This window comes from Xyrauchen texanus, chromosome 13 (assembly GCF_025860055.1).
Source record: "Xyrauchen texanus isolate HMW12.3.18 chromosome 13, RBS_HiC_50CHRs, whole genome shotgun sequence".
NCBI classification, from domain to species: Eukaryota; Metazoa; Chordata; class Actinopteri; order Cypriniformes; family Catostomidae; genus Xyrauchen; species Xyrauchen texanus.
Window position 1 is genome coordinate 31390959 of NC_068288.1, and position 27470 is coordinate 31418428.

At 38.4% G+C, this 27470-nt stretch overlaps 2 protein-coding genes across 3 annotated transcripts in view; both read left to right on the plus strand.

The window, feature by feature from the left end:
- The first annotated feature begins 4023 nt into the window (after positions 1 to 4023).
- tubgcp5 (tubulin, gamma complex associated protein 5) lies at positions 4024 to 21521 on the plus strand. Its single transcript, XM_052141565.1, has 19 exons — positions 4024 to 4249; positions 4332 to 4479; positions 9298 to 9415; positions 9613 to 9702; positions 9990 to 10083; positions 11938 to 12190; positions 12652 to 12854; positions 12947 to 13062; positions 14839 to 15107; positions 15305 to 15503; positions 15661 to 15837; positions 15939 to 16121; positions 16261 to 16345; positions 18091 to 18211; positions 18582 to 18727; positions 18824 to 18949; positions 19180 to 19268; positions 19415 to 19515; positions 20053 to 21521. The coding sequence occupies exons 2-19, from the start codon at positions 4425 to 4427 to the stop codon at positions 20097 to 20099; spliced, it is 2472 nt and encodes an 823-aa protein (XP_051997525.1). The 5' UTR covers positions 4024 to 4249; positions 4332 to 4424; the 3' UTR covers positions 20100 to 21521.
- Positions 21522 to 24942: 3421 nt separating this feature from the next.
- The window catches only part of LOC127653797 (cytoplasmic FMR1-interacting protein 1 homolog), a 63701-nt gene continuing 61173 nt past the window's right edge, over positions 24943 to 27470 (plus strand). Inside the window, exon 1 of one of the 2 annotated variants that reach the window (XM_052140562.1) lies at positions 24943 to 25164. The gene's annotated coding sequence lies outside the window, so the exon portion shown is untranslated. The remainder of the gene's footprint in view (positions 25165 to 27470) is intronic. The other variant, XM_052140563.1, reaches the window with a different exon arrangement.

Here is a 27470-nt window from a genome sequence, read left to right on the forward strand (position 1 = left end):
AAATTTTGAAGTGTACTTCTTTTACTTTATTATTAATACAATATTTAAAGGGGAATATCCAAACATCCTTCCAGCTAATATTATCAATTATAGAACTCCAAAAATATTTTCCCCTAGGAGAAATGTTATTTTGTTTTTTCTCAGTTCATCACCATCTAATAATAATTTTGGTTTTGTCACTGTTGGAAAGCTATAGCAAATATTAATTTATGACTAAATTAAACTCCTTAAAATGTACAGGTAAACTGAGTTTAAAAATAAGTTAAAAGATTCCCATAATTGTCAAACAATTTTATAATATGATTAATGTCTCACTTAAACCAATTTCTTAAAAATAAAGATTTATTTGAGTTAGATTAGAATTGTTCCAAATGAAGGAGGTGTGAGGAGAGAAAATGTGAGAGTATTTCCAAGCGAGAAGATTGTGAAATTTTGATAATTTGAGAGGGATTTTGGAAATATTATAGTCACATGTTAACAGAAATGTATGACACCTAATTGATTAAATATGCTATGTGGGATGTGGTCCCAAAGGGAAATTGGGGTGATCAGACATCTTTTAAGCCATTTGATCTTAAAAGTCTTATTTACATCCTCAAAAAAGAGCATCTCCAGACCCCTTTCAGCTTTCTTATTAGTTAGTACCCTTTTTTTTTTTTTTTAATCTTTGGGATTTGTTTTTCCAAATAAAAGAGTAGAACATTAATATCTTTGCAGTTAGAATATTTTACATATAATAATAAAGAGGGATAAACAAACAGAGTAAAGCCTTCTGCTTTTGATAATAAGGTTCACGTCTGAGAGCTGCCTTTGACATTAATGGTTCGCGTCTGAGAGCTGCCTGTGGCATTAATGGATCGTGTCTGAGAGCTGCCTGTGACATTAATGGTTCACGTCTGAGAGCTGCCTTTGACATTAACGGATCGTGTCTGAGAGCTGCCTGTGGCATTAATGGATCATGTCTGAGAGCTGCCTGTGGCATTAATGGATCGTGTCTGAGAGCTGCCTGTGGCATTAATGGATCGTGTCTGAGAGCTCCCTGTGACATTAATGGTTCACGTCTGAGAGCTGCCTTTGACATTAACGGATCGTGTCTGAGAGCTGCCTGTGGCATTAATGGATCATGTCTGAGAGCTGCCTGTGGCATTAATGGATCGTGTCTGAGAGCTGCCTGTGGCATTAATGGATCGTGTCTGAGAGCTGCCTGTGGCATTAACGGAACGCATGTGAGAGCTGCCTGTGGCGTTAACGGATCGTGTCTGAGAGCTGCCTGTGGCATTAACGGATCGTGTCTGAGAGCTGCCTGTGGCATTAACGGATCGTGTCTGAGAGCTGCCTGTGGCATTAACGGATCGTGTCTGAGAGCTGCCTGTGGCAGTAACGGATCGTGTCTGAGAGCAGCCTGTGGCATTAATGGATCGTGTCTGAGAGCTGCCTGTGGCATTAACGGATCGCATGTGAAAGCTGCCAGTGTCGTTAACAGATCGCATGTTAGAGCTGCCTGTGGCATTAACGGATCGTGTCTGAGAGCTGCCTGTGGCATTAACGGATCGCATGTGAGAGCTGCCTGTGGCGTTAACGGATCGTTTCTGAGAGCTGCCTGTGGCATTAATGGATCGCGTCTGAGAGCTGCCAGTTGCATTAATGGATCGCATGTGAGAGCTGCTTGTGGCATGAACGGATCGCGTCTGAGAGTTGCCTGTGGCATTACCAGATCGCATCCGAGAGCTGCCTTTGACATTAATGGATCGCGTCTGAGAGCTGCCTGTGACATTAATGGTTCATGTCTGAGAGCTGCCTTTGACATTAATGGATCACGTCTGAGAGCTGCCTGTGGCATTAATGGATCGCGTCTGAGAGCTGCCTGTGGCATTAATGGATCACGTCTGGGAGCTGCCTGTGGCATTAATGGATCGTGTCTGGGAGCTGCCTGTGGCATTAATGGATCGTGTCTGGGAGCTGCCTGTGGCATTAATAGCTCGCATCCGAGAGCTGCCTTTGACATTAATGGATCGCGTCTGAGAGCTGCTTGTGTCGTTAACAGATCGTGTATGAGATCCATCTCTGCAAAATAATCTCTGATAGAACAAATATTTTGAGGGACAATTACCCAAATTAGGGGGAAAAACAATATAAGCAACTTAAATATTTAAATACACCTTATTTTGTTAATTAATGTTTTAAGATTATGAACTCATGTTGATGTACATTTTAATATTAAAATGTAATGTGTATAATATACTCAGAGTCAGAGTCCTATTCAGTTTTGTAGGTAGCATTGTTGTTTGCCATGATACCTTGATTGACACTTGATTGTAAAATAATATGATACAATACAATAATGTAACACATGAACAGTAGCATACATTACATTACAATAGTAAGAAGATACTCTAAGAAGCTGAATTACACGTTTTCACCTAACAACGCTGCATCAGTGTGGAGTGGCATGAAACAAATTATGAATTACAGGACTCCTGTCCCCAACCCTGTGGTGGACCAACAACTGACCGATGGCCTGAATGTGTTCTACTGTAAACTCTCATACCCCACACCCGCTCTGACCTTTACTTCACACAAACATCAACACCTCCTCCAACCCCCCTCCTGCTACTCAAACAGCACTTAAGATCTGTGAAGAGGAAATGTACAGGGTCTTCCGACAACAAAAGACAAGGAAAACACAGGGCCCAGATAGTGTTTTACCCACGTGTCTTAGATCCTGTGCTAACCAGCTGCCCCCTCATCTTCACACTGATATTCAATAGATCACTGGAGCAGTGTGAAGTCCCATGCTGCTTCAAATGCTCAATTATCATTCCTGTCCCAAACAAACCAAAAATCACAGGACTTAATGACTATAGACCTGTCGCCCCGATGTCTGTGGTCATGAAATAATTTGAGAGACTGGTGCTGGCCCACCTAAAGGACATCACTGGACCCTTTCTAGATACACTTCAATTTGCTTATCGAGCAAACAGGTCTGTGGAGGATGCAGTCAACATGGGATTGCATCATATCCTGCAACATCTGATGATGAAATTGTATGAGTTTATGCCAACAAAATCATGCGACATCACACGAAAAAGCCACCTCATAAATTATGTATGACTTTTCATGAGATCGGGTTGAAAAACAATACAGACAATAGGCTACATAAAGCCAACTTGTGAACTAGAACTATGCTAATGTCTTTTACTGTTGTGCAAGTTGCACATCTGCACATATAGAAGTGATGTAGGCTGTACATTGTGAGGTTGAATCAAGGGATTGTAGGGGCAACAGAATATGCAAATTAATGTTTTAAATATCCTAGTGTATGGAATCAGTAAATGTGCATATGCAGACACAGTGTTTGTGTTAACTGTAATGAGAAACAGCTGTTAGAATTTATGCCAACCATCTTGACTAGCCACACCAATTCCTCTTTCCCCCATCCCCACACATGTATTTCTTTCAAATCAGTTCAAGATTATAAAATCAGTAAGTGTATTCTAGTTATAGGTTGCTCTGAAAGCAAAAGCAAATTGACTAAGGATACTACCCTAAGTAGATATTTTAGTCACCAGCAGCACACATTTTAGGCTTTCTTGTAGTTTATTAATTTAGTGATCATATATTATAAACAGTACAGCTATAAAGGGTACATCATTTTCCCCATATGATTTTATTTTAAACAACTTAAAAATTAGGAATATACTGTATGAGACATTTGACAGAACATATGTTTTACTGTCCTTGCTCAGTCTCTTTAGAAAGTCAAGACTTTATTAAAAAAACACACACAAACATACACTAAAAAAAATTTGTACGTTGGATGGATTCCCCACTCTGCACTCTTTTACAAGGAGGACATTCAAATGAACCACAGTTTTCCTTCTCATGTAAGATTTTCCTCAGCATTGTTGATGTGTTGCATCTCGCCATGTTCGGCGCATGTCGCTAGTCGGCAGTAAAGTTCACTTCTGCGTAATGATGTTCACGGCACCACAGAAGAAGCTTCTGACGCAATGGAGGCGGCAACGGGGGAAATCATAATAGATGCCATAATTAAAACGACATAATAATGAATGAAACTCAGTCCTGAATCCGACCTTCGCCGTTAGGATTATTCTTGGGAGATTGCCAACATATTGCCGCTTTATATGTGATGTATGTAACCAACACTCTTGTCATCATGAGTTTCTTATTTTGCCAGATTACATCTGTTGCCAACGGCTCGCCTGTCACAGCATCATAACCAAAGCAGGTTTGTGCTTATTAAGAAGCTGTGATAGAATGCAGAGAAAATTTGCATACATTAATAGACTTCGCTATTTTATATGGTTTAGCCTGGATCATCAAAATGGCCCACTGGACCAGATTTGAGAAGGAGCTGGATCTGGAGACCAGGATACTTGCCTCTCATTTAACTGGCATTCAAGATGAGGAGGACAAGAACTATCAAATGGCACTCAAGTTTATCTGGTCCAATTTTAAGTAAGGGCTTGGTGCATTTAATCCATATATGTCACACTTCCAGGTTTTTGTGAAAATGTACAACCCCAATTCTGAAAATGTTTGGACAGTATGAAAATTGATAATAAAAACAAAAAGGATTGATATTTGTAAATTATATTCTTTTTTTTTTTGCTATATTGAAAGCACCACAACCACACATATGATGTTTTACCTTCTGTATTTAAATTTTTATTTTTTAAACACAGTACAGTAATTTCAAACCAGATGATTGCAACATGCTCGAAAAAAGTTGGGACAGTCAAGTGTTTACCAACGTGAAACATGACCGTTTCTTCTAATAACACTTATTAAGCATTTGGGCACTGAATACACAAGTTTGTTAAGTTTAGAAAGTGGAATTTTCCCCCAATCATTCATTTATGTAGGTCTTTAGTTGCACAATTGTACGGGGTCTTCATTTCTGGATGGTGTGCTTAATAATGCAACACATTCTCAATTGGATTCAGGACTGCAGATAGGCCAATCTAGCACCCACACGCTCTGCTTACACAGCCATGCCCTTGTAATCAGGGCAGTATGTGGTTTGAAGTTGTCCTGCTGGATAATGCAGGGACGTTCTTGGAAATGATGGTGCTGGATGGCAGTATAAGTTGCTCCAAAGTTTGTATTTGTCTGCATTAATGGTGTTCTCACAGATGTGCGAGTTACATGACATTGGTCCCCAGACACCCCTGGCCCATACAGACACTGGCTTTTGGACCTGACGCTGATAACAGCTTGGATGGTCCTATTTCTCTTTGTCCCAGAGAACATGGCGGCTGTGATTTTCAAAAACTATTTGAAATCTGGACTCTTCAGACCAAAAAACAGAGTTCCATTGTTCTACATTCCATCTATGATGAGACTGAGCTCAGAGAAGTCTGTAGCGCTTCTGGACAGTGTTGATGTAGGGCTTCTGCTTTGCATAGTAAAGTCTTAACTTGCATGTGTGGATGCAGTGGTGAATGGTGTTGACAAAATGACAAGACCGTCCAAGTCACCTGGACTGGTAAGGGACAGCAGCAGCAACAACAACATACATTCTTAAAGGGATAGTTCAGCCAAAAAAGGAAAATTGTCATGATTTACACACCCTCATGCCATCCCAGATGTGTTTGACGTTCTTCAGATCACAAAGGTTTACTAAAGTTATCCCAAGCCCATGCTCATGATATCTATTACAGATGATTGATGTTTTTTTTAAGACGGTGACATCTGAGGGATCAGAGATTATGCACATTCAGAAATGTTTTTTTGTCTTGCCCTTTTCACACTGAGATTTGACAAAATTCCTTGAATCTTTTAACTATATTGTGCTCTGTAGAGGGTGAAATGCCCAATATCCTTCCAATTTGTCTTTGGGAAACATTGTTCTCAAAGTACTGGATTATTTGCTGAAGCATCCGTTGTCAAATTGACAAGTCTTGATTGATTCTTGCTCTTGAAGGTCTAGGCTGTTTTTGGAGGCTCCTTATTAAAACAATACAATTCACAAGGTAAAATATAATGTGTAGTTGTAGTGTTTTCAATTTAGCAAAGGGTGAATATAATAAAAAAATCACTTTGTTTTTATTAGCATGTTTCATACTATACCAACTTTTTCGGAATTGGGGTTGTAACTGAAGTAATTTCAATGAACATCAATTTAAGTGTATTAAATGAATAGATAGATGACAATAAGAATAAGGACTAATAGAATAATGAAACCCTGGTGGGAAACAGAAAGGAATCGTTCACTCAAAAATTAAAATTCTCTGTGGGTGACTTTCTTCTGCAGAGAACAAATTAGGATTTTTAGAAGAATATCTCTGCTCTGCTGGTCCATTCAGTGCAAGTGAATGGTGGCCAGAACTTTGAAGCTCGAAAAAGCACTTAATCACAGCAAAACGTAATCTATAAGACTGCAGTGGTCAAATCCATGTCTTCAGAAGTGATGTGATAGGTGTGGGTGAGAAACAGAATAATATGCAAGTCCTTTTTTACTATCAATCTCCACATTCACTTTCAGGTTTTTTCTTTAGTTTTTTGGCAATTCATATTCTTCGAGTATATCGCCACCAACTCATCAGGGAGGAGAATTTATAGTAAAAAGAGCTTAAATATTGATCTGTTTCTCACCCACACCTATCATATCACTTCTGAAGATAAAGATTTAACGATTAAAGTTGTATGGATTACTTTATGCTGCCTTTATGTCCTTTTTGAGCTTCAAAGTACTGACCACCATTTACTTAAAAAAAAATGTGTTTGTGTACTACAGAAGACAGATGGTCATACACATCTGGGATGGCATGAGGGTTAGTAAATGATGAGAGAATTATACATGATGGCTGAACTATTCCTTTAATAAGTGAGGTTTGGAGGTCTAGCTTGACTAAATGGGAAGTAATTGTCTTTGAGTTGTATGTAGTGTTTAGGTTTTGCACCTAAAATGAGTAGGAACTTCTCATAATATGTTTTCCCCCCATATGAATAGGTTCCACCGTTTCCTTGATGTCAATGGCCACAATGTACAGCGATCCATAAATGGGTAGGAATGTACTTCAGGCTTTGCGCAATTCTGCACACATTCATTGACTGGTTTGATTTGTTTTTTCTTTTCCCCTTTTCTGTTAAGCTAATATCGTTATGAAGTAATAATATCTCTCTCCCTCAGGATTCATGAGAAACTCATGGTCCACTCTGACTTAAGTAAAGCAGAGAGCTGGAAGCGGCTAACTGAGGAATTCCTCAGTTCTCCTTTTCCTAAAACTGATGGAACCAAGGTGGGATAAGAAACAGAGACAGCCATACAGCAAATAACCCACCCACCTTAGTAAATGCACTAAATACCTCGGTCACTCTCTGTGTACTCTCAGACTGATGTCCACTAAAGTATGCTGGCTTTGCTACTCGATTTGTCTGACTCTCCATCCAACACCAACTTCTGTGAAAGACCCAGATTGAAAGAAATGGGTGAGACTTCACATTTGCATACTGATGAAAAGAAATGTGGTGAATATTTATAGACCGTTGGTCTAAATATATTTGCATTTTATTCCTGCAGAGAAAGAGGACAAATTTGATTGGGCCAAGTACCTCATGGAGGGAGAAGACATTGAAACTGGACCCTCTCCAGACACTCCAGTAAGTGAACTCTATTACACTATTATCAGATCAGTTCTGTGTTAAAATTACAGGCTATGATTATTGTCAATGTCTTTTGACTTGATGTAGACAAGCAGTTCTGAATGTCAGTATTTGTGTTGGACTTATTATAATTACATTTGTGTGCATTTATCCTGTGCCTTCCAAACTTTTACGGACTGCCAGGGCCAGCACTATGATGTGATCTTTGGTGGGGCACTTGTATGTTGTTGGTGGCAACGTTGATTGGTTTGCCCTCAGTCCATGGGGCGGAATGCCCCTAAATCGTTTTGCTGTCAGTCAGGGTGAGGGCATCTGAAGGCTCTAGTGGGGCGCGAGTCAACTCAAGGTGGGCAATGCCCTGGTCCCATCTAAATATTCTTACAGATGATAAAAATATTATTGAATCATTCCTGAGGTAAATTACTCTATGCAGTCGGTTCCCTCTCTGTGTTTTGACAGAACAGCAGAGTTTTGCCATCCATAATTGTTACATTTTAAAGAACACTCATCTACCCTTTGCATTTTCATTTATGAAATAAGACAAATAAGAGTGTAGCAATCTCGGCACTGTTTATCACTTTAGACCATGTTTAAAATCCATCCCACAGGTTTCAGTGCAGAAAATGTAAAAAAAAAACAATGAAAGAAAAAGTCTGTTAACTCCATCTAGGCTCTAGAAGCCTGACTTCTCAATATTATATATATTGTAATACAGAATGGCACAAGTCATTCTATTTTTATTTTGGCAGGAGTGGTCAGAAGATGAGACTGAAAAGGAAGATAGCCAGCTGCCCTTGAGCAGAGAGGATTCTGGTATATAGGTGGACAGGACTCCACAGGAGGACCACGAGCAAAATGACAAGACCATCCAAGTCCCCTGGACTGGTGAGGGACAGCAGCAGCAGCAGCAAAAAACAACATACATTCTTAAAGGGATAGTTCAGCCAAAAAAGGAAAATTGTCATGATTTACACACCCTCATACCATCCCAGATGTGTTTGACGTTCTTCAAATCACAAATTAAGATATTTAGAAGAATATTTCAGCTTTTCAGAATATATTGATTCAGAATGTATTGATTTAACCACCAGAGTCATCTGGAGTACTATTATTTTGCCCTAATGTGGATTTTGGAGCTTATACATTTTGGCACCCATTCACATGAATTGTATGGACATTAAGAGCTGAGAAATGTGGGTGAACGAACCCTTTAAAGGGACCGTTCACTCTAAAATAATAATTCTCTCATCATTTACACACCCTCATGCCATCCCAGAAGTGTATGACTTAATTTCTTCTGCTGAACACGAACAAAGATTTAGAAGAATATTTAATCTCTGTAGGTCCATAGAATTCATGTGAATGGGTGCCAACATTTTGAAGCTACAAAATGCAAATAAACGCAGCATAAAATTAATCAATGAGAATCGAGTGGTTAAATCAATATCTTCTGAAGCGTGCAGTGCATATGATAGAGTGCAGTGCGTGGTCCTAAAGATCTGAAATATTCTTTGAAAAATCTTCATTTGTGTTCTGCAGAAGAAAATCACACATTTGGGATAGCATGAGGGTATATGTTGAGATAATTTTTTTGGGTGAACTAACCCTTACTACTAATGAAAGTTCTTATCATGACTCCCAAGTTTTTACCAAACCTTTCTCTTTTAGTGGGTGAGCCTGACTCCAGGGCTTGGTTGGAGCAGCATATTGTCACTTCTTATTGGGTTCCCAACTCTCCCCGATTTCCACACAGCCTCCACCTGCATTCCAACCTCTACAACGTCTGGTAAGATGTCTGGACAACCAGACAAATATAGGATACATGCATCTGTCATTTCATGATCTCGATCATCATCACCTTTGTCACAAGTCCATTGGTTCTGATTTTCTTGAATGATTTTAAGGGATTTTAGAAATAAATGTGGTTCAGATGTCTTTCTTATCATTTTGCATGCAATTTTTAAGTAACTATCTCCTCTCCAGGGATCAGCACTTGTATAACTCTGGGCCTCTTTACCTGCCAGAGGAGAAGTCTTTTGTGACAGAGACTCAAGTGATTCGGGAAACTCTGTGGTATGACTAGATCGATTGCCATGTTTACATTTTATAGTCCTGACACACATTCTTACCAAAAGAAAGTACAATGCTTTGAAGATTGCATCAGTGGATAAGGAGTAGAATGCCCATTAAATATTGATATTTCCATTGAAGGCATTTAAACGTTTACTCCATAAGGGTAGCTGATTTGGGAAATAAATTGCCAGTGTTAACCAAGATGCAGGGATAACTGATCAAACTACTTCTACTCAAGTTGCTCAACTATCATATGCAATCATTTGTTCTTTTCTGCCTCTCCTCAGGCTTCTCTCTGGGGTTAAGAAGCTTTTTATTTTCCAGCCCAATGATGGCAAAGTGAATGTAAGGAATGATGTCGTAGTCACACATCTTACCAATGTGAGTGAACACAGATTCTTCAATATTCATCTCGTTTAATTTTTTTGTTTTTTCAGTCTACCACATTGAGCACCCCCATCAGTCCCAAATTTAGAGAGATTAACTACGATTCCATCCAAGGATTTTTTGCGAAAAATGTTTTAGCGCATCAAAATAAAGCTGATAGAAATGCACATTATCGCAAAAATGTCAGAAATGTCGACATATTATTTTTCCATTTAACTCAAGCGCATAAACTATGTCGATACAGCAAATGTTGACGGACAACAGTTTGGAAAAACTGTAGTGTCACATGACAGAGTGTGCCCCAATCGTTAGCCTGTGTTAATCATGATGACAGGATTGAAAGCCAATTTAATGTACGTGATTATGGATTGACCTTTACGGCATATAGAGCCAATCTGCAAACATGACACTTCCAGGAGTGCCAACACAAATATCTCATGCACATTGAACAAATAAATGGCCACTGTTTGCGATTAATTTAATCGCAGTATCCATCCGAGCTGAGTTCACTTTCAGAAAACAAGCTTTTGAACATTTTAAAACGTTTAAATATTTTAAATATAACACTTTACCTCAGATCGCATTTACTGCTTCTTGAGAAAATATAAATTTGCATTATGAAGCTAAAATAAATTTTAGATGATAATCAAGTTCAGTTGGTTGTTAAAAGTTGCTGGAGAAATATGCAGGACATAATGCAGTTGTGATGGCAATGCTTTAAATTAGATGATTGTTTAAAATAGCCTATTGAATATCAGGAATGTAACGTATGTAAACCCTGATATTACACCGCATCATTTTTTTTTCTTAAGTAGCTGTGCACACAGCATATACACATCGATTGATGATCCTTATGCTAAGACTGATGGTTTTTCCCACTATTTGGTGAGGATGCCAGCTTGAACAGGGCCACGATGATCCGCTTTCGGGTCGGAACCGGTGCCAACCTGCGATAGGTGCAACATCAGGACCAATATTACAGTCCTATCAGAAGGGCAACTGTTCCTTTTTGTTTGCAATTCCTCCTCTTCTGATTGCATTTATTTGTGAAATTAAATGACAGTAAACTGGCTAATTTCAATGGATTGTCTCAATACTCTCCCCATTTTACTAAAATGTATGCGACAAAGTGTTTTTTTAGGCATGACGTCATGCACATCCTTTTTATCGATAAAAGGCCATTTTAACTTTGTCGATAACAAAATAGCACGAAAGGTGGATGGAAACCAGGCTATTGTTGGAAGTTTAACATATTCAGAAAAAGTAACAAAGAATAGAAGAACTTCCTAAGTTATAATCTTTGTAGAAGGTGTGGAGGATTTTTTTAAATGGTACTAATATGAATATGGCACCAATGTTATCTAATATGATAAAAAAAAGCTTTATTAACATTGTTTTGTTTTAAGGTGAAACCTTTTAACCTGCAGAACAGAGAAAGCTGTCTGAGATTAATTTCAAGAAAGATTTACAGATATATGCATTATTGGTTTGGGCAAAGTTACCATCCAAATGCTATTAGTTTAGTTATTTTAATATATCATATTATATTTGTTAACAATGCAATGGTCTATTAGAGTTAAAGGGATGGTTCACCCAAAATGTAAATGATCTTATTTACTCACCCTCATGCCATCTTTAGGATCAATATGATGTGTGGGCATAAAAAAGATCAATATTTAAGTCTCCACTTTCACGTTCTTTTTTTGTTTTGGCAATTCGCATTCTTCATGCATATCCACCTACTGGGCAGGGATGGGAATGCATAGGAAATTTAAGAAGGACTTAAATATTGATCAATTGATCTGGTTTACAGTATTATAATGTGTGATTATTCATGTTTGTGTACAGAACTGTCTTCACTCAGTATTGGAGCACATAGCAGCTTACGGGCAGGCTGTTTCCCAACTGCAGACGTTTATTGATGAAGTGTCAGGCCACAGTGCAGAGCCTGGTCCTCCAAGACTCAACCCTTCGTCTTCCTCCAAGAAGGGCTCTGAGCCTCCCTTCAGGCCCTACCAAGCATTTGTGTGGGCCCTGTATAAATACTTTACCAACTTTAAAGAACAGCTCAATACAATAGAGAAAGACATTATTGGCAAAGGTTTGTTTGTGTTTGTTCGTGTTTGTGTGTGTGTGTGATTGCATACAACACTGTGAAGAATAATATGTCAACAGTAAATTGTAATCATATTTTTTACAATGCAAATGCTGATTAATAGCATTTAGTAATGACACACCTCTCCTGAACAGGCCACAGGATTTGAGGTATCATTCATGCCTGTAGCACAAAATGCGTTTCATACTTCAATACTTTTTCAATCCCCAAACCAAATTATGATGCTTGTCTTATATTAGTTTAATTATACAAATTTGGCAGGCTTCACTTGAACAAGCTTCTTATTGTCCTCTTATCCATTGTCTTGTGTTAATTTATTATTTGAGAACATTCCATTAGGGAAGTGTCTGCATTTTTTAAATACACTTAGTCATTCCTACAGTAGCAAAAACAATTTGATATTTTTTTTGATAATGCTTATTGTTTTCAAAACTAATTCTCCACAGATGAGACTGTGACCCTGTCATCTGTGTTAGACCGGTTAAGCCCTCATTTGGCTCAGATCACAGTGCTGCACAGGGTTTTCTGCACAGGAGTGGCTGAGGTCCCACCCGGAACGCCAAACTTGTTACGAGCCTCACACTTACTCAACACCCTTTACAAGGCCATCATAGAATACGACAGCATGGGCGAGGCCTCCGAGCAGTCCGTAAGTGTTTCTGTCTTTGGCATTGGTTATTATGGAAGTAATGTATTTTAAGTTATGATTACAAAATTATGCAATTTTCTACTTTTTCTCAGGTGGCACTTCTTTTCTCTCTCTGGGTTGAAACAGTCAGGCCATACCTTGAGATTGTGGATGAATGGATTGTTCATGGTCACTTATTTGACCCAGTCAAAGAGTTTATAATTCAGAGGTATAAAATGCATTCACCGATATACATATATGCACATACAGTATTAGGGCTGTCAAAATTGCTCAAAAATGACATTCGAATATTCCCTCTAAAAAAAACACATATATTCGAACTATTCGAATATCTGGTTGCGCATTTGGTCAATGACGCGCATTACGTCAATAACAGGACAAATTAATACAAAGAGATATAACTATTTGTATAGGTAGTTTATTTAAGTTTAAACATATTTGACAACGTATTACCTACACAAAAACAAGTAAATCAACTAATGGCCAAGACCTCACTCTCGCTCGCACGCGCAGGCACTCTTTCTCTCTCTCTCGCCCTCACGCTCTCTGCGCATAACGGTTTAAAAGAACAACAACAATAAACAAATGTTGAGTGCTGATCAAGAGTTTTGTGCAAGCAATATAAGGTCGCGACTCTTGTCCCAAATATAGCAGGCTTCATTCAGTGATTAAAACAAATTATTAACATTAATTGAAGTTTTACAGTATATAGAACCGACATTGAACGCTCCGAGCGAGCTGTGCTGTGGTAAACATGGAACTTTTCCTTGACATGAAACGGTAAATAATCAAACCAGTGGAAGCCTGCAGTGCATGAAACTGCTGTATCTAACCTACCTTATTCATGCAACATCTATTCAGTCAGTACAGTAGCCTTACATTTTAGTCATGTTTCTGTTTAACGTTAAATAAAATGAGGCACACAATTCGGAAATGTGACAACAAAGACCCCTCAGGCAGCACGCCCACTCGCAAAGCAGACAGCCGCACATCTGCTACCGCGGGCGCGTTTTTTTTTCCACATTCGAATATTAATTTTCACCTTCGAATTTCTGTTTTTTAAAACTATTCGAATATATATTCGAATTTAGAATATTCGTTGACAGCCCTATACAGTATATAGTGCAAGCTCAGTGCATGTGTTGGGGAAAAGTAAATAGTTGGACACAATATTTATCTCACTTGTAAAAAACGCAAGCTTGCGCAAATAAACTGTTCCTAGCTATTGCATCGCTTTGAGCCAAGACAAACAAGAAAACAACACAGTAGCCTAGTTTCCATCCACTTTTTGTTATCGACAAAGTGAAAATGTTTTTCGCAACATCTGAAGTATCGACAGAGTTTATGCACTAGAGTTAAACAGAAAAATATTATGTCAACACTTGAAATTGTAGCAATAATTTGCGTTTCCATCAGCTTTATTTTGATTTGCTAAAAGGTTTTTCGCAAACAATCCTTGTATGGAAACGTAGTTAATAACAAATATGTGCAACATTTAAGTGATGTACATTCATATCACTAATACACGTCTTTTCAAATAATTAAGGGGACATTAAAAAGTGATTTGAGATGAATGTTTTAAAATTGTACCTGTTCTTCAATTATATTATAATCCATTGCAGTCTACAAAACAATCGTCCAATACAAATACTGCACTCCTCCGATTTCATTTTCAATTCAATCGATATGTGCGTGCGTGCGTGTGTGTCTGTCTGTACTTTTTGCACATTTTAACAATACCGTGATAGTACTAATAACTGTGATATAACTGTGGTCATGATAATCGTGATATAACATTTTCATACCGTTACATCTCTAATACACACACGTGTGAGCACACACTCACAGTATATACTGTAAATGTACGAATATACACATACACACACGTTTTTATATATATATATATATATATATATATATAATTGGGACACCCATACATGCTGTTGTCTAATATGCCTAAATCAGGTTTGGTGGTATTTACTAGGAACAAGGATGTACCAGTGAACCACAGGGACTTCTGGTACGCCACTTACACTCTGTATAGCATCTCTGAGCCTATGGAGAGCGAGGAGAGGCTCAGTGACGCTGCCAGCGGAAGCTCTGGGGGGGAGCAGGCCTCCAGCAGCAGACAGCACACAATGGTATCCTTCCTCAAGCCTGTACTCAAGCAGATCATCATGGCAGGCAAATCTATGCAGCTGCTGAAGAACCTGGATTGCAAGGAGACAGAGCAGCCAGATGGCTCCTCGAGAGGTCAGTGTCAGAGAGGATCTTGTGAAAGGAAATGCCTCAAACAGCTGAAGAGGAATCAGTTTTTTTGCTCTATCTATGGTTCTGTTTTTCATTTAAATGTGTCCTGTTTTTTTATGTTTGCAAAAGCAAGTAGACTTGTTATATAACAGAAAGGATTGTTTTAGTATTTCCCACATTTCCCTTGTGTTCCTCTACAGATGCCGAAAGGAAGAGTCTGTACACGCTCTTCCTGGAATCAGTACAGACACTCCTTCGACATGGAGAAGAGGCGCCCACGAATACGGGTAATGAGCAACAGGCTACTAAGAAGAGCCTGATCAAGATGCAGTCCATTGTGGCACAGCATCTGGAGCTGGACGACATCCATGACCCCCTTCTGGCTATCAATTTTGCGAGGTGACTGCATGCGCATATTAACATGGCATAACGATTTGACATTGGTGAAGATTTCATGCACTTGTAAACAAAGAATCCAAGCAGTGTTTGGTGTGGATCTTAATTTCATTAACTTGTTTTTCCCCACTTAAAGTAATTCCCTCCCAAACTCTTGTAGGCTATATTTAGAGCAGAATGACTTCCATGAGAAATTCTCTGGCAGTAGTGTGGTTTTGGACCGCTCCTCTGAGTCTGTTACATGTCAGACATTTGAGCTCACACTACGCTCCTGTCTGTACCCACATATTGAGAGGAGATACATCGAATGCTGTGGAAACCTGAAGAAAGACTATAGGTGAAATACAACCTTTTGTACATGAACCTTACTGTAGGTTTGAATGGTTTGAAGTGCATTTAGTTCATCAATCTATGCTTGACCATCTCTTTTTATCTAAGTCTACTGGGATACTTGCAGGCCATGAGAAACTACTTCCTATTGGAGGCTGGGGACACTATGTTTGATTTCTACACAGCCATCTTTGACAAAGTTCTGGAGAAAGAGAGCTGGCAGCAGCTGGCGTTCCTCAAGGTTCAGCTGCAAGAGGCTGTCGGACAGCGCCACCCAGAGGACAGCAGTCGGTACTGCCACTTTTCTATCAATGTCACTTAAGAGATCCTGTTGTTTACCATTCAAACCTACCTGTTACCATTCAATATTCTTCCTATATGTGGTTTACTATTTGTCTTTGAATCTCACATTTTTCTCACAATTCCACAGGCTGTCAATATTACTTGAAACGATTGACCCTGCAAGAAAAAAACAACCTGTGAATAACCTTGATGGTCTTACGCTGAGTTATAAGGTTGCAAACCAAACATTCATTTAATGCATTTACAACCATTTACAACAAGTGCATGACTGTGTATGCAGAGAGTGTGGTTGCTATATTTGGCTGCCTGCAGTCCTTACCTGACTCCAATTGAGAATGTGTGGTGCATTTTGAAATGCCCTGTACAGTTGCCCAGATGAAGACCTGCATAATGGATAAATGGGGGAAATTCAGCTGGGTAAACTTGACACACTTGTGTCTTCAGTGCCCAAACCCTGTAGTCTAATTAGAAGAAATGGTGAAGTTACACAGTGGTAAACACTTGACTGTCCCAACTTTTTGGTGAATTATAAAAAATAAAAAAATAAATTATGTTGTTCACTATTATAGTGCTTTCAATATAGCAGAGGGTGAATAGAATTTTCAGTCACTCCTGTTTGTTTTATTAGCTGCTTTGAGGTATTGTAATCATATACAGTTTATATATATATACTACTATATATATATATATATATATATATACACTCACCTAAAGGATTATTAGGAACACCTGTTCAATTTCTCATTAATGCAATTATCTAATCAACCAATCACATGGCAGTTGCTTCAATGCATTTAGGGGTGTGGTCCTGGTCAAGACAATCTCCTGAACTCCAAACTAAATGTCAGAATGGGAAAGAAAGGTGATTTAAGCAATTTTGAGTGTGGCATGGTTGTTGGTGCCAGACGGGCCGGTCTGAGTATTTCACAATCTGCTCAGTTACTGGGATTTTCACGCACAACCATTTCTAGGGTTTACAAAGTATGGTGTGAAAAGGGAAAAACATTCAGTATGCGGCAGTCCTGTGGGCGAAAATGCCTTGTTGATGCTAGAGGTCAGAGGAGAATGGGCCGACTGATTCAAGCTGATAGAAGAGCAATTTTGCCTGAAATAACCACTCGTTACAACCGAGGTATGCAGCAAAGCATTTGTGAAGCCACAACACGCACAACCTTGAGGCGGATGGGCTACAACAGCAGAAGACCCCACCGGGTACCACTCATCTCCACTACAAATAGGAAAAAGAGGCTACAATTTGCAAGAGCTCACCAAAATCGGACAGTTGAAGACTGGAAAAATGTTGCCTGGTCTGATGAGTCTCGATTTCTGTTGAGACATTCAGATGGTAGAGTCAGAATTTGGCGTAAACAGAATGAGAACATGGATCCATCATGCCTTGTTACCACTGTGCAGGCTGGTGGTGGTGGTGTAATGGTGTGGGGGATGTTTTCTTGGCACACTTTAGGCCCCTTAGTGCCAATTGGGCATCGTTTAAATGCCACGGCCTACCTGAGCATTGTTTCTGACCATGTCCATCCCTTTATGGCCACCATGTACCCATCCTCTGATGGCTACTTCCAGCAGGATAATGCACCATGTCACAAAGCTCGAATCATTTCAAATTGGTTTCTTGAACATGACAATGAGTTCACTGTACTAAAATGGCCCCCACAGTCACCAGATCTCAACCCAATAGAGCATCTTTGGGATGTGGTGGAACGGGAGCTTCGTGCCTTGGATGTGCATCCCACAAATCTCCATCAACTGCAAGATGCTATCCTATCAATATGGGCCAACATTTCTAAAGAATGCTTTCAGCACCTTGTTGAATCAATGCCACGTAGAATTAAGGCAGTTCTGAAGGCGAAAGGGGGTCAAACACAGTATTAGTATGGTGTTCCTAATAATCCTTTAGGTGAGTGTGTATATATATAACTTATTGCCTGTCTCTCACCAGGTTCCATGGCCTGTAGATATTGTTATTAGTTCGGAGTGTCAGAAAATCTACAATCAGGTCTTCCTACTGTTACTTCAAATCAAATGGGCTAAATATAGTCTGGACACATTGCGATTCAGTGGTAAGTTATGATAGAAATGTTCTCACTACTTCTGTGTATGTGTTATAAAATCAGAGAGGAGCAGTTAGTATGGATAATTACTCTTTATTACACTATTGTTTACACAAAAAACAAACGATTACATTAATCTATATTCTTTGATCATACTAAAATGGGGGTCGGACCCAATACTTTTTTCATTCTTGAGTGGCAGATTAATTTGGGATCTTTAGTTCATAAGATCAATTGTTAACTTCTTTTTATGCATCTGTCACAGGACTTCCCTATCTTTTCCCATGTAGCACAGGAACTATATTTACTGTACTGACATATCAAGGTGGTTTCAGTTCACCAGTTCATATGTGATCTTTAAAATAGAATCTTCCCACAGATTTGACGGTGGCTGCCAAAAGGCAAGGAGGCCAATCTGAGAGCACAGCCAAAGAGCCCATAAATCAGCAGATTCACAGGATGTTTCTCCTAAGAGTCAAACTCATGCACTTTGTCAACAGCTTGCACAACTACATTATGACTCGGGTATGTGTTACATATGAGTAGACTAAAGTATTTGCAATAGAAAGACTAGTACCTGTTTGCTCTTTTAAAATATTAATCAATTTCTATGTTCTTCAGATCCTTCACAGTACAGGTCTTGAATTTCAGCATCAAGTACATGAAGCTAAGGACCTGGACCAGCTCATCAAAATCCACTATAGATACTTGTCCACCATTCATGACCGATGCCTGCTCAGAGAGAAAGTATGCTGGAATTACACTGACCCAAGATTACAGCTTTCACAAAAAGCCCTGAAATATCTCAAAAGCCTTTTATATGCTGTGAACATTACATTTTGTTTATTTCAGTTTCCAATTTGGGTAATACTTTAGATGGTTTTTCCCATGAGAGTTGGCTTAGTTTTGACTTTTACACTCTTAAAGACATTTGTGTTATTTCAGATGCATCACTTCAGTTTGCCGTGTCTTTGCAGGTCAGTTTTGTCAAGGAGGCCATCATGAAAGTGCTGAATTTGGTGCTCATCTTCTCAGATAGATGGCAGGCTGGTTTTGGGGCCTGGAAGTAAGTTCAGAACTATTACATCACGTGTCACCATCTTGCAATTTTCACTTCGTTTTTGATGATGTTTCACTTCTCTTTTTACTTCAGCTGTTTTCGATGGCCTTTGGATTTTACGAGTCCTTAATCGCGTTTCTTTTCTTCCTCAGAATTGAGTCGATTGACAAACTGGAGTCTGATTTTAAAAACTGTCACATGTTTTTGGTGACTATTTTAAACAAGGCTGTGTGCCGAGGCTCATTTCCTCATTGTAAGTCTTCCACTGCAGTACTTTTTAAAATAACTGGACATTTAACAAAGCCTGTCCATAACATGCCCGGTTTGTATTTCACAGCAAATTCGAAATACGATACAAAATATAAAGTATATTTTATTTGACATTGATGAATTAAGCACCTCCCAGTCGAGTTCTCATTACTGTAATATGAAAATCTATTGCAAAGCAAAACATAATTATTAAAGAGTTTAAGTAATTATACATCATGGTAGTATTATTTGTAATGCTTTAATGCTGAAATGAGAAATCTGGGGGGGAAATGTGCCTGTTATGAAAATAATCTCACTATGCAAACATTCTTAATTGTCCTAAAAATTGTTTTCAGTTTTTTTTATGCAAAATTGGAGATCGAAATATGATCCGGGCATGTTTTTGTGAGATCCTTCAAAAGATTTCTCCCCCACACTCTGATATGAACTTGATGTTTTGCTGCTTCAACCTTCATGCTGGAAGCTTTAACCTTACATTTGCTCTGCCACTCACCATGTATTTTCTTGTGTTTTATTACAGTGGAGTCCTTGGCTCTGTCTCTGATGGCTGGATTTGAACAGTGTTAACAAACAGAACATGGTTATTCAGTCCAAGGCACTGAAAACAAGACTAATTATTTATTGTACTGCTGTATGACTGCTGCTGTACGGTTGCTTTTTGTCTCCACCATAAAGTTTGACATCATGGCACATCAGAAGAAGCAATTGTGTTTGCAGACAGTGAAGCTTGTGTTACAGTAGTCTGTCAACAGCACAGACGCTGCTCCTAGATTAATTAAATAATGTTTTGAGGACAATATGACTGGTACTTTTTCATCATTGTGTCAGCCTGTTAATGTCTTATGTAAAATGTCAGTGTCCCTTACCTGAATACATTGGTTATACGAGAAAAGAAGACATTCCTTCTGGAAAAAACAAACAAACAACTCCTAGCTTAAACTTGCCTATAATGGTTTTAGCTGGTCTCCCATCCTCATCTGGTCTGTTGCTGGTGTTAGAGGGGTTTTGGACACTTTTCAGCTGGTCAGGTTGGGAGACCAACTTTTAACTACCCAAGCTGCTTTTTTCAGCAGGGATGTCAAAACTCAATTTTGTTGTGTTTTAAAAATGTATAATAAACTCAACAGTGAATAGCATCCTGACTAAGACTGTAAAGAATATAAAGTACATTTTGAAATTGTAGAGTAAATTTGTAAGCAGTTTGTAAGTGTTTGCTCAAGGAATGTTGATTACCATAAAGATTTATTTTGACGCACAAAGATTTGTGTTGAATTGAGGCACTTACAATGGAAGTGAATGGGACTAATCTGTTAAATTAATCTGTTTCATCAGTATAGCCACAAGACGTAAACAATATGCGTGTTAACATTTTAGTGTGATAAAATAGCTTACAAACCTTTTCTGTGTAAAGTTAGATCCAATTTTACAACTTTGTTGCCATGATGACGTAATGCCATAAACCCTATAAAAATGACTGTAAAAACAAAGATTTAAACACTTTTACAGCTCAATTATTACACAAGATTTATCAAAAGAATAAATGTAAGTGCTTTAATATATGCTTCAAATTTCTACCTTTAAACCAAGGGCGTAGCAAGGAAATTACTTCTGGGTGGAATTTAATAAAAATTGATGGGCCAAGATTTTTTACTATTTTTTCTTTACAACAGAGAAGCGGTGCATTCAAATAGTTCTTTCACACTTTCAGAAATCGGAATTTATGCATTTTTAAACTATTTTATAAATATATATTTGAAATATAAGAATAATTCCTAATATTCTGAGTGGGCCCATGTACACCTTTGCTACGCCACTGCTTTATACCCTCCAAAAATGTGTCTATTTACTTTCATTGTAAAAGTAATTTTTTTGGTAATCAATATTATGCCACAAATGCTGTCAATTGACCTAAACTTGTATTGAGCCTGGGATATTCCTTTAGTGCTATTTATTATTGTGCTAAATGGAACAATGCATATAATAAAGTCATTGCCCTTGAGATACTGTATAATGCTGCTTCATCTTTTTTTTTCTACAAAAAGATATGTACAAAATAACGGAATTAGAATTGGCTTTATTGCCAAGTATGCTTAAACAAAGAATTTGTCTGGGTGACGGAAGCTTCCAGTGCACAAACAATACAACATGACAGATAATACAAAAATTGAATAAAATAAAAAGTGAATAGAAAATAAAGTATATGTAGAAATACACAATAGGACTATATATATATATATATACACAGGGTTGGGAGGGTTAATTTTTTTAATGTATTCCACTACAGATAGCAGAATACATGCCGTAAAATGTAATTTGTAACATATTCCATTAGATTACTCATGGAGAGTAATGTATTCTACTTAGGTTTCCTTCTTCAGCACTGGTAGATTTTTTCATTTGTTTTGACTATAAACACTCTGCCAGTACAGTAAGACAAAATACACATGTTAAAAATTATCTTAAAAACCTTAATATCTTATGCAGTGTTGTTTCTAAAACGAGATAAATCAAATGAATCTTGTTTTAAGGATTTTTAGATATTTTTACAGGACAATAATACAAAAATGATTATCAAGAATACAACTTTTGCCTAATATCAAAGGTCTGACTAGAAAAAAGAAATTATGACCCAACGTGAATTTTCTTGATAAAAAACAGGATTGTGTCTGGTAACGTGCATATAAAATGGCTAGAAATAGCATTTTAGCTTAGCGTAAAGCTGACAGTTTACACAAGGTTTATTTCTATTTCTTCTGCTCCAAACTTCTTCAAACTTACTTCTCTGTCTGCTCGTATGAATGTAACACATCATAAGAAAGTGTTTCACCGCTGTTCAAATGCACTTTGGTTCGCATCATTAATATGTATAAATGCTTTCTATCTGAAAGGATAAAATATTAAATGAAACAAATGACAATAAAATGCAAAGTAATCACTTCAGTAATTAAAATATTTTTTACTTATTGAATGTAAATGTATTCTTATTACTCATTATTTAAATTGTAACTGTAGTGGAATACAGTTACTTATATTTTACATATGTAATCCCATTACATGTAGTCCGTTTAATATATATATATATATTGTCCTATTGTGTATTTATATATATTTATTTTCTATTCACTTTTTATTTTATTATATTTTTTTATTATTATCTCTGTCTTGTTGTTGTATTGTTTGTGCACTGGAAGCTTCCGTCACCAAGACAAATGATATATATACACACACACAGTACTGTGCAAAAGTTTTAGGCACTTGTGAAAAATGTTGCATAGTGAGGATGCCTTCGAAAATAGTGTCATAGTTTTCACTTATCACTTAAAGTCATACAAAGTCCAGTAAACATAAAAAAGCTAAATCAATATTCGTTGTGGCCACCTTTGCCTTTAAAACAGCACCAATTCTCCTAGGTACACCTGGATACACTTTTTCTTGGTTGTTTGCAGATAGAATGTTAAAGGCTTCTTGGAGAATTCGCCACAGTTCTTTTATTTCAGCTGTCTCAATCTGTCTTTTCATGTAATCTCAGACTGACATGATGTTCAGTGGGGGGCTTTGTGGGGGCCATACCATTTGTTGCAGGGCTCCCTGTTCTTCTATTCTAATCTTTTCTATTTGCAAATGTAATGTTTTGGAGTCTAACATTTATATATCCTATTGAAACACTAAAGCTGAAGATATAAGATAAATGCTTTTGTGAAACATAAATTCAGTACTTTTGCACAGTACTGTATTTAAACTCAGCAAAAAAAGAAAAGTCCCTTTTTCAGGACACTGTATTTTAAAGATAATTTTGTAAAAATTCAAATAACTTTACATATTGTAAAGGGTTTAAACAATGTTATCCATGCTTGTTCAATGAAACAAACAATTAATGAACATGCACCTGTGGAATGGTTAAGACACTAACAGCTTACAGATGGTAGGCAATTAAGGTGACAGTTAATAAAACTTAAGACACTAAAAAGACCTTTCTACTGACTCTGAAAAACACCAAAAGAAAGATGCTCAGGGTCCCTGCTCATCAGCGTAAACATGCCTTAGGCATGCTGCATGGAGGCATGAGGACTGGTAACAATGTCAATGTCAACCAGAACAATGGTTGACATTGGGCACAAACCCACTTTCACTGGACCAGACAGGACTGGCAAAAAGTGATCTTCACTGACGAGTCACGGTTTTGTCTTACCAGGGGTGATGGTTGGACTCATGTTTATCATTGAAGAAATGAGCATTACACAGAGGCCTGTGCTCTGGAGCGGGATCAATTTGGAGGTGGAGGGTCCGTCATGGTCTGGGGCGGTGTGTCACAGCATCATCGGACTGCGCTTGTTGTCATTGCAGGCAATCTCACCGCTGTGCGTTACAGGGAAGACATCCTCCTCACTCATGTGATACCCGTCCTGCAGGCTCATCCTGTCATTACCCTCTAGCATGAAAATGCCTCCAACCATACTGCTCCTCCTCCTGTGCATGATTTCCTGCCAGACCAGAATGTCAGTGTTCTGCCATGGCCAACGAAGAGCCCGGATCTCAATCAAACTGAGCATGTCTGGGACCTGTTGGATCGGATGGTGAGGGCTAGGGCTATTCCCCCCAGAAATGCCCGGTAACTTGCAAGTGCCTTTATGGAGAGTGGGGTAACCTCTCACAGCAAGAACTGGCAACTCTGGTTCAGCCCATGAGGAGGAGATGCATGTAGTTAATTCAGCTGGTGGCCACATCAGATACTGACTGTTACTTGTTATTTTGACCCCCCTCCCCCTTTTTCAGGGACGCAATATTCAATTTCTGTTAGTCACATGTCTGTGAAACTTGTTCAGTTTATGTCTAAGTTGTTGAATCTTTTTATGTTCATACAAACATTTACACAGGTTAAGTTTGCTGAAAATAAAAGCAGTTGAAAGTGAGAGGATGTTTCGTTTTTTTTTTTGGTGTGTGTATGTGTGTGTGCGTGCGTGTGCAATATACAAACCTGTTATATACAGAAGCAAGGTAATGTAATGGCAGAAAAGGTATGGTATGTTGGATAAAGACTAAGCTGTGTATTGCACATTCATTATTGCTGAATGGGGCAATTCATGGATAACATTAGGGAAAAAACCTTTCCCTTACAGTTTGCCAGAAAGCAACAGTTCAAAAAGGTAGTGGGCAGGGTGAGAGGGGTCCAGAGTGATTATGTCTTTCACACTTCATATAACTCATTTTACAGTTCACATTTGTTTACACATGACAAATCCAACTGAAGCACATTTCCAAAGCCTACTCCAGCACTCCAGTGGCTTGCACTACTACTTGCTGTGGGAGGGAATTCCATTCCTGAGTGACTCTGATCCTGAACGCCCCCTGCTGGCGGTAAACTGTATCGCGGCGCTGGAGTTTCCTGTTGAATTTCCCTGTAGAGCGCAACAGGAACTCCAGTCTGAGCTCTCCGCCTGCGACAACATTCACAGCGAGCAGGATTCCTCCGCATACTCCCTCAACCACTCCAAAACGGCGCAAATTAACACCTGAAAACGGCGTTTGGGAGTTCACGTCATCCCGTCAGCCTCCTCAATCCTCGAATTAGCCTCCAAAAATGCATGTGTGAATAGTTGGAGCGGCTAGTTTGTCCTGGAAAACTCAAGTAAGGGTGGGTAAAGCGCAGCCTTGACTTACTTTCAATTCTGGGTGTTGTCTTTTTTCAACCAGTTTCTGTCTGGTTAGTTTTTTAGTCATAGCTTTTCGGTTGGTTTTGTTCTAAATGCAATGTAATTAATAAGTGGAGGACAGAAGAACAAGGAATGGTATTGTCCGATTAAATTCCTTTTGAGTTGTTTGAAAGTTTCACGTCGCGAATGAGGTAGGGCCTGTGCGCGCGAGTAACTAAAACTAATACAGAGGCTGTTAAAGTCTTGTGTATGCTATTGTTGGGCATGCTATTTTGGCCCCAAACGGAAATTATTCATTTTTATTTTGTCTGTCTGTCTTTCTGTCTATATATAGTTTTGTTTTTTTATTCAGACAACTCCCATTCTTAATTTACTCTTGTCTATCTGCTTATTTATTTTTAAGAATGATTTTATATAATTGGAGTTAATTCTAGTATAAGACTAATACAGTCCATTATAGGATGTATTAGTCCCCCCCACCGGGTTTCACTCCGGTTGAGCAACCTCTAATCAAAGCAACCAATTTAGTTAATCACATCACAGTTAAACTTTTCAGTTTGTCACCTGGAAACACTGTTGGTTTGTTTCCTGACTTCAGATTACGACTAAACCACCAGGTTTAATCTGTTCTGTCAGGGTTGCCGTTCCATTTTAAATCCCCGAAAGTCCTTAAAAGTCCTAAACTGGGCTTAGTCTATGTCTGTAAACCCTGCCTGATGTCATTTGTCCCTCTCTCCTTATCTTTAATCTGGTGCTTGTGTGGTCAGAGGATTGACAATACAGACAACAGCCACAGTGGTCTCTCTTCACTGGCTGGAGGTCTGTTGGATTGATAAAAGTTCAGGAAGGAGGACATTCATGTAGCTCACCCCCTTTTGAAATGCTGATAATGATTATTTGGTATGATGCTTGCTCCTCTGAACCTGAATGGGCTTCATGATTCAGCCGATCTACAGCGATGCAACCCACAGTTGGTGACAGAAAAACAAGAACTTCACTTTGATGTATGTTCAAATAGATTGAATTGAACATTCGATCATTCTATCAACTCACGGCACATGCAATGTCAGCTTATGCATTTCTCCATAGTGCAGAGTGTTTTGTGTTTGTAAGGTGATGGTGTCAAAGTGTTTTGTGTATTTGAAGAGATGGCACATCAACACCGGTTGCATGTGTCACTGCTGCAATTGCTGGCATGAGAGGAAGGTGTGACTTTGCCTCCACGCTAAAGGTATGTGTGAAGATATGAAGATTTCAGAGACCAATCTGCATAGTCAGCTTGATGTGGTGCAAAAACAGATCTGTTTCTTAGAAGTTTTAGTGCTGTCTTAGTTTCTTTGCTGCAACTCTGAAATTTCAGTAATCCTGCTGTTTCTCTCACAAGGTCTGCAGTTGTAGTTGAGGCTATTTAATAGATGGCAATGTTCCGATAAGTTAAAGTGATTGTTCAAACAAGTATAACATTCTGTCATCTTTTACTCTCTCTCATGTTGTTCCAAACTCATGATTTTCTTTCTTCTGTGGAACACAAACGGTGATGTTTGGCAGAATGTTAGGTAAGAACAATCTCAGTCGGCATTCACTTTCAGTGCCCCCCCACACATTGAATGTGAATGGTAACATTCTGCCTTACTCAACAGAGAGTGACAGGGAATGTCTGACCCGGGCTGTTTGTGATTGAGGGAGTATGTAAGATTCCATTGATTTTTTTTCTCACAGAGTTGTGTAACAAGTATTTGGGACGTAGAGAATAGATTAGCCTAAGTGTTTTCATTACTTTTTAGATTGCAAGTCATGCACACGTTTAATATTTTATCTGCACCCTACCTGGTGTAGGACTAGAAACAGTGTGAGGTCACAGTTGTGCAGGATATAGCATCTGAATTCTTCTGGAGGAATACAGTTATGTTGCATAATAGTTTGTGAGCAGTTATCACTATTGCAGATTCAGACTTTAAAACATTTGAACAGTTGATGGTGCAAATTATTACAAGTAGAGATAGACCGATGTATTAGGTTTACCGATTAATCTGTGCTGTTATCGACAAAAATCTATGCCGATGTTATTTGGTTTTTAAAAAATATATTGTGTGTGTGTGTGTGTGTGTGTGTGTTCCTCTGGCCTGCACTGGAGGAGACTGACAATCATAGAAAGGAAAGACTGAGAAAATGTATTTAACATTCTATTAATTCATTTTAAAAACTATCTGCCGATTACTCTGTAATCTGCCTTTTCCAACACCTTCTGCAAAATCCACTATCGGTCGATCTCTACTTACAAATGCAT